The sequence below is a fragment of the Arachis hypogaea genome, chromosome 6 (assembly GCF_003086295.3).
Source record: "Arachis hypogaea cultivar Tifrunner chromosome 6, arahy.Tifrunner.gnm2.J5K5, whole genome shotgun sequence".
Taxonomy (NCBI): domain Eukaryota; kingdom Viridiplantae; phylum Streptophyta; class Magnoliopsida; order Fabales; family Fabaceae; genus Arachis; species Arachis hypogaea.
Genome location: NC_092041.1, coordinates 115,989,232 through 115,997,559, shown reverse-complemented (window position 1 = coordinate 115,997,559; position 8,328 = coordinate 115,989,232). Strand labels below are relative to the sequence as shown.

Here is an 8,328-nt window from a genome sequence, read left to right as displayed (position 1 = left end):
AATAATATTAAATTTTTTTATTCGGATTATTTATTGATTGTGTAAAATTTACTATGAATTCTTAATATATTTTTTTATTATTCTGTAGTATGATACTCTACAGCTCAACAAAACTAGTTGATTGTCGGATAAAAACATTTATTGGATCTTTATTAGTAATACACAATAACTAAAAAACTTGTATCATTAGTCATTGTGAGTGTCACCTTAGACAACAACATTTTAGGTGTTTCCACTTTGCATAAGACCTATCACTTTTTGAATTTGATTACCTTACCTTGTAATATGCTACAATGCACGGACACTAACATGGACACGGGACACGACACGATACGACACAAAATACACTGATACGCGAATTTTAAAATTTTACTTGACACGGGGATACGCATATATATAAAATATAAAGTATTTTTTAGATAAATTGTAATGATATTTTGATATTTTATTGATATTAAAATATAAATTAAAATTTTTAATTATTTTTAATGTCTTATTTTAATTATATCAAGTATTTAAAATATTTTTTGTTTTAATAAATAAAATATATACTATATCTAAATTTATTTTAAGAATATATGTTAAGAATAAAACTAGACATGCTGACACGTGATGGTATTTAGGTGTGTCTAGTCGTGTCCGGAGAAGAATTTTTTATTTTTTTATTAAGACACGGTTAGACACAACAGACACGTGGACACGATAATTCAGCGAAGTGTCCGTATTTCATAGGTAATACGTTAGACATAAATCGAACTAGCCTAGTTCAATTTACCTATATTTCTCTTTTTAAATCGAATTTGGTGGCATTGATTTAATAGCTTATCAAACTCTAAACTCTTACACTACTAAATCTAAGTGGTCGAAGACGATTTATTTATTTCAGACTTTTGAAAATAAATCAAATTTGATTGATTTGATTTATATGTAAATGCGCAAATTGAATTTAGCTATTCGATATATATATGTATATATATTAATCATTTTATTAAGATAAAGTATTCTAAAATTTATATAAAAAAAGCCTCATATACATCCAATCTGATCATAAAAATAAATATGTATTAATTATTTTATTATACAAGAGAGAACAAATGAAGAGCAATAACAAATTTCTTACTAAAAACACTTGGTATATAATAAAGACATTTTGAATAAAAGATTAGTTGAATTCAAGTATATAAATCATACCAAAATTTATCCTTTAGAGATAAAGCAATCACAACTTTAACTCAAAGTGATTGCAATTGTAATTGATTGAATAGCAACATAATAAATATAAGTTATAAACTTAATTAATTCTAAAACCAAATAGCAATTTAAATCTTAAATTTAAATTATATATATATAACATATCTAAAATTGGTAAGTAGGGGAATGCTTGCAGCTACCAATGCAAGTACCAACCACAAAACAGAAACCGTTTGTGCTGGAATTTGTTTTGTACAGCAAAAGTGGTAACAAATTGAATGGTGTGGTGGTTGCAAAATAAAGCCAGTTATCAAATATACTCAATGCTACAAGCATATCTTGTCATCAAATTTTTGTCCTTTTTTTTTTAAATACTATATGTTTTTTTTTTATATAAACGTCAAAAAAAATCTAAATCCTCTAGATTTCGGAATGATAACTTTTAAAAAATAATAATGCAAAATTGTTCATATATATAAAAAATTAATTATAAAAATCAGTCATTTTATATTTATGTATATTTATATTTATTGATTTACATAATTAAATAATTAATTACTCGAATAATTAGATTTATTATAGTAGAATAATTAAATGTGTAAAAAGTAAATAATTTGACTTATTTAAAATAGTTTAATAAAAAAAATTTATATATTGCAAAATATATACTTATATGGCGTAGTTAATTAATAACTAAAACTTATTTTATATATGTATTACCATAATAAATTTTTTTTTTGGTTTCTCACGGTATCCCCCAACTCGACAGGTCAAGGACTAATCTGTCGCGGATCTGAACTTCATTTAAGAGTCTGTTACTGGCCAATAGATTGCTGCATGCACAAGGCGGAATTCAAACCCCGACACTTACTTAAGCGGACGAGTGAACTGACCACTCGACCAACCCAAGTTGGTTGTATTACGATAATAATATGATGTATATTATTTCTAACTTGTAAATTAATGAAGGAAGGACGTATGAACAGTATTCACAATTCACACATTTGACTTTTATAGCATGCATATCTAACTACTCTTCTTGAATTTGATGAGGTCATGTAACAATTGTGACAAATTATTGTCCTGGCTATAGTTATGTAACATTACTATTCTTTTTAACATTTATTAGCGGATACAAGGGTCAGTTGCTTCTGTCGCTGTAATGCCTTAACTAAAATTTCCTTCCAATTTAATGTGTCACAATTAATTATTATCCCTATTTATATATAAATATATGAAGAATACTACACATTTACATTTTTTTATAAACTAAATATAACCAACTTAAATAATAAGACTTAAAATAATATTAATTATAACTAATTTTTGTTATATTAGATTAATTTAATTGAATTTAGTTAATAAAAAAATTTAAATGTGTAATATTATTTTAAATATATATTTTATATTTTAATAAATTTTTTATATCGATAACTAATTTAATGAGTGATTTTTTCATGTACCATGCAGTGTGTGTATATATAGTGACGGATTTATATTAGCCAGTATGGAGGCACAAAAATTTTATATATAGTATATAGTAAAAATATTTTTTTATCCCCACAGAGTAAATAAATTTGACTCTATCTATTTTATTTATTTTTTTGGTTCCTAACATCTATATACAAATAAAAAGAAAAGAGATTAAATGACTTTATTATTTTTATTATATTAATTATTTAATAAAAATAATTAAATAAATAATATAAAAAACATAATAATAATCTAATTAATTTGAATCATTTCAATTTTTCAAAGTATTGTGTTCGTTCAACTCTCTTTTCTTCTCTAACTCTCTTTCTCCTAATTTAAAAATTGTTCAAGTAATCTAAATATTTAATGTTGTCATCCGTTTCTTCTTTTTAATGTTGTTTTGCTCTACTAATTGTGTGATAAAGCGTGATTGTTGCCTCCATTTCTAAGAGTAATATCTTCCAATCAAATATATTATGACAGAAACTAGGTGCAATTAACTTTACAAAAAGTTGATAACTAATTAAGAGTTTCTAGATAAAAATTTGGTAAAATCAGTCAAATTATTTAACCGCTTTCATTTATCAACTTCACCTAAAGTTATCAGCATATATGTGAAAAAATTAAACTCTTATGCCCTATTGCATGTTTTTTTCCTTATTCATGTGATTAATTTTACCACAAAATCAAAGAAAAATGATAGCTAAAGCAATAATAGTGTATTGTGTATATATGGTTTCACTATTACTTTCACGAGTGATTTTTTATTTTGTTTCATTAATTGATTTTAAAATTGTGTTTAATTAAAGAATTTGATTTTAATTTTAATTTTGTGATGTTGAATTATTAATATATTATTGTTTAAATGATTATTTTATTATTCTAATTTATTTGTGATATAATTTGAAAATTAATTGTATTTTATAATAATAAATATAATTATAAAAATAATTATCATATTATTTTGTCTTACTAATAAAATTTTGTAGATCCGTCACTATATATATATAAATTGATTAAATAAAAAAGATCAAATGAAGAAAAAAGATAATTCTATCTTGAGAGTAAATCACTTAATATTTTTACTATTCATGAAAAAAATATTATAGATATAATTATTTATGTATTTTTTTAGTTTAAATTTTTAAAACAAATAATTTTACAATACGATATCAAAATTTTGATCATTAAAAAATTAGAGTTCAATTTTTATTAACCTGAAAATAAAGAATTTAGCATAAAATCAATAAAAAAAATATAATCATTTACGTGTCTATTAACTTAAAATTTTGAATAAGTAATTTCATAAAAAATATATTCTATTTTAATATCTCTGTATTTTTCTCATCCAAACCTTACTAATAAATAGAGAGTATGTGTGGTTACCATCTTCTGAGTCATACGTAAATGGTTCACAAAAGGGTGAGATTGAGGTCCCAATATATATGCATGCATTTGGAACTTCAAGAGTGGCAAGTATGGGAAGCACTTAATTCACCAACCAATATATAAATGAAAATATATAAGAATTAAGGAAAGTGAATTTAAATTAATGAATCAATTAATTTTAATAGAAAAAACAGAGCATGGACAGCAACACATGCATGCCTAATACCTTTAACTTTTAACGCGTATGTAATTATAAGTGCACTCAGCCTTATATTATAGGACCACTTCCAAAAGCAACTACTTCCTTCTCCAGCACTCAATTTCATTATGGTTCCTTCCTTTTCTTCTCACTTCTAACTCTCACCCATTTATATATAAGTTTTAACATCCATAGGTATATAAAGTTAAAACAAAAAATGGTCCAAGATGATGAAATTTATATTATACCTTTTCTAACGTGTTTGTTAATCCTTAGGAAAATTTGTGGGAATTGTTAATTAAATAAAATGAAGTGATGATAAGGGTATAGATGGTCATTCTATATATCGTTCGCTTTAAAAAGTCTATAGTTTGTCAATTTTTTAAAAAAATGAAAATATTTAGTAACTAAAATAAATTAACCAAAAAATTATGAATGAAAAGTTCAAAGAAATTTAGTGCTGATTATTATCTCACTAAGTCATTAAGATTAGTATGACACTTAACTAAATCTAAGACTATCGATTTAAAAATAAAGAATTTTTTTAGTTCTCTACGATATTTTTTAATTCGACTGATTAAAAAATAATTTATTACGAAATTAAATTTTATTTAAGAACTTATCATTAATCAATAAATTATTATATACACAAAAAAAATAATCAAATTCTAAACATTTATTCCAGCAAATGGACAAATGAACTGCCGTGAGACAATGACTTGTTTGAACATCTCCCATACTATCTAGAATAACCATCCGAGAGTACTAGGGATAATAAATATTTTCCCAAAAACTTAAACTGATTTTCGGGTTCACCAAAGGTCGAATTCTTGATCTTTCGAATTTAGAGTTCTAATACCATGTCATGATACCACTCATTCCAAAAGTTTCAGCTGATGAAAAAGGGTAACATTAATGGTTATATCTCTAATACTCCCTAGACCTCTATTATACACATTGTACAAATATTCCATTGACTCCTCATACTTTTCCATATTTATAAGACACATATCAAAAAGACGAATATTAATGACAGATATTTGATTATATCACTCTATAAACATTTTGAGGCAAACAATCATTTTGTCCTTAGAGAGGGTGTGTGCGTATGTAATATATATATATATATATATATATATATATATATATATATATATATATATATATATATATATATATATATATATATATATATATATATATATACTCAAATGGATAAAAAAAAATAATAGCAAATTTTGGCCATCATGTGTGATGGGTATGCCAATTAATGATGATATATATTCATTATCACTGTTTCTTTGCAAATAGAAAAAGATGTGATCATTGTTCTTAATTAGAATAAAAGTGCAATTAGAGGAATGGATGAATAAGCACTTGTTAAATTATTTTGTTCTTATACTCGTTATATCATCCATGTCATCATCATAATCTGTTCTAATTTATTATAAAATAAAATATAAAAAAATATTATTTTTTGTATTTTTATTTTTTATATTTTATTCTTAATGTCTTATTTTATTCTATTCTCGTAACTAAACACAGTTATATAGAATTAAGTCTCGTACTTTATAAATAAAAAAAAAAAAATTTGAGTGCAAATAACATAAATCATAATAAGCACCTCATATGTATGTTTTCAATAAATTTACATACATATGACTTGTTTGATATGATTTTGCAAGCTATGACTTGTTGCTAGCCTCTTGCCAGAACCTCGCCGGAACAATGAGTGAACGCGAACCTCGCTGTCCTCCGGCGCCGGAAAATTCCTGTGCTCCGGAGGAACTACCGGAAGTCACGCTCTCACTATCGGAACTAACGAGCTCGTGCAGCGACTCAGATCCACCATAATCTCTATTTCTCTCCGATCTAGTTATGGCTCCGTCGTGTGAAGAAACCCGTGCGTCCATCGAATTCTGCAGCGACCGGACCACGCTCGCCGGCGCGCCGAGTTTCCTCGTCAAAGAATCGCCGCAATCCAAGCTCCTGTTCATGCAATTTGCCGCCGGAATAAGTTTCCCCGGCCATCGGTGTTGATCCGAATTTCCGTTCCCCCTCGGCGTTGGCGTAGGAGTCGCCTTCCTCCTCTCCGGCGTGCTCTTCCTTAAACTTGCCGGCGTCGGTGACGGCGCCGGCTTGCTGACCTGGATCGGGAACGACTCCCCCTGGAACGAAACAGACAAGCTCCTGGTCGCCGTGAAGAGCATCCTCTGCGCCGCAGGCGCCTCGGCTCCGCCTCCGTTCGCCGTACTCGGCCGCGGAGTCCCCTGCCTCCGCCGCTCCACAGACTGCGACCTCTTTGCAGAAGCAGAAGAATTCACCGTCCTGTTCACCATCGGAGAATTGCACCTTCTAGGAGTAGACGACACTGAAGATGACGAAAACGACGTCGTTGAGGACGAACATGACGAAGTAGAAGTAGGAGTGGACGAAGACAAGTAGCGAGAAGTGACTTCTCGAGCCTTGGGCCTTCGTGGTGGAGCGATCGCATTGTCCGATTCGGAAGGTAAGAGAGGTGGTCGTGCTGGCCTTGGCGTTGGGGTGCGTTTGGTGTTAACCGGAGCAGAAATTGCAGCTACCATTGCAAACTCTGAGATTCTTCGTTTTCATCAATTAGTACATTCCAAAATCCAAACACGTCCTTGGGAAATAGAAAACACAAGGTAAGAAGTGAGAACCCTAAATTAGAAAAGAAGAGCGCTGAACGGAGAGAGAGAGAGAGGGGGGGGCTGAATTTGGAGAAAAGAGATAAGTGAGAGTGTTATATAACGGTTTTGGCGGCGAAAATGTGAAGGTGAATGTGACCGTTACGCTTCGCCGGCGATGAAGTATGAAGGAGTGAGAGAGTGTAACTGTCACACGCTGCGCGATTGGTGTTGGATTTGGGAAAAATCAACGCCAGAAATGTGAGGGAGGGACGAAGGTAAGTAAATGACACTGTTACACACGTACGCGCCATGTGGAAGGGAATAAATGCACTCGCCAAGTTTAGAGGTGCAGTTCTGGAAGAGGATAATTTGGTAAAAGAGAATGTTTTATATACTATTTTGAATTATACACTATTTTTTGGCTCACGTCTTTTAATGTATTTTAAAATCAGATTAAATGCGTGTAATGCAATATAATGGTAGAAATATTTTATATGAAAGAAAAAAAGAAATATTTCATAAAGACAATAAGTTATTTGAGAGTTGAATTTCTTATATGCAATTCACAATCTTATAATTTTTATGTAGTTTCCTTCCCTCGTTATTTGTGGCCTTGTGGCTGTTGGATTTGTGCTCTGGGAGGGCATTTTTGTAAATGGATACGAGAGTTCACGTCACTTTCTCTGTGGTGACGGGCAATTCTTAATATTTCATGAAAAAATGGCAAACAGAAGAAAACGACGTAGAAAGAAGGGAGAACTATATATAAACGAGGAACTTGGAAGCGAGAATGAGTCTTGGGAGAGACGTTACGCAAACGACAACAATATTGCCACACTTTTACATGAAACGACAAATTCTGGGGGCATCCTGGTTAATAGTAAACGGCGACAATAAAATATATATTAAAATATAAATATATATTAAAAATAAATTAAAGGTTTAATTACTCTACTCTCCTTATAGTTTCGCAAAATTTTCAATTAAATCCCTATACTTTTTTTTCTTTTAATTGAGTCTTTGCACCAAATTTTTTTTAATTGGGTCCCTACACTTATTTTTCTTTTTATTTAGGTCCCTACCAATTTTTTTTTAGTTGAGTCCCAATAAAATTAAGCCAATTACTACTAAGAGGGACTTAATTGAAAAAAATTTAGTGTAGGAACCCAATTAAAAAAATATAAGAACCTAATTGAAAATTTCACAAAACTATAGAGACTAATAAATAATTAAACTTAAATTAAATTACATATATATTTATATACAAATATATTAATAATTAATTTTAATGTACAAATAATATTTTTTGATATACATATATACTAAAAATTTGTTACTATAAAAAGTAAAAATTTTGACTAAATTTATATGAAATATATATATATTAGACATTATAATTTTCTTTATAAAAAGAATAATAATCTT

At 28.8% G+C, this 8,328-nt stretch overlaps 1 protein-coding gene across 1 annotated transcript; it reads right to left on the bottom strand.

Moving 5' to 3' along the window:
* Nucleotides 1-5,802: 5,802 nt before the first annotated feature.
* Nucleotides 5,803-7,950, bottom strand: LOC140173538 (uncharacterized). Its single transcript, XM_072197828.1, has one exon. It carries the CDS (start codon nt 6,835-6,837, stop codon nt 5,938-5,940), a length of 900 nt encoding a protein of 299 aa, XP_072053929.1. The 5' UTR covers nt 6,838-7,950; the 3' UTR covers nt 5,803-5,937.
* Between the last annotated feature and the right edge of the window lie 378 nt (nt 7,951-8,328).

Bases quoted from the DNA above. Each gene is read 5' to 3' on its own strand.
- LOC140173538 (XM_072197828.1), bottom strand. From the start codon at position 6,837: ATGGTAGCTGCAATTTCTGCTCCGGTTAACACCAAACGCACCCCAACG.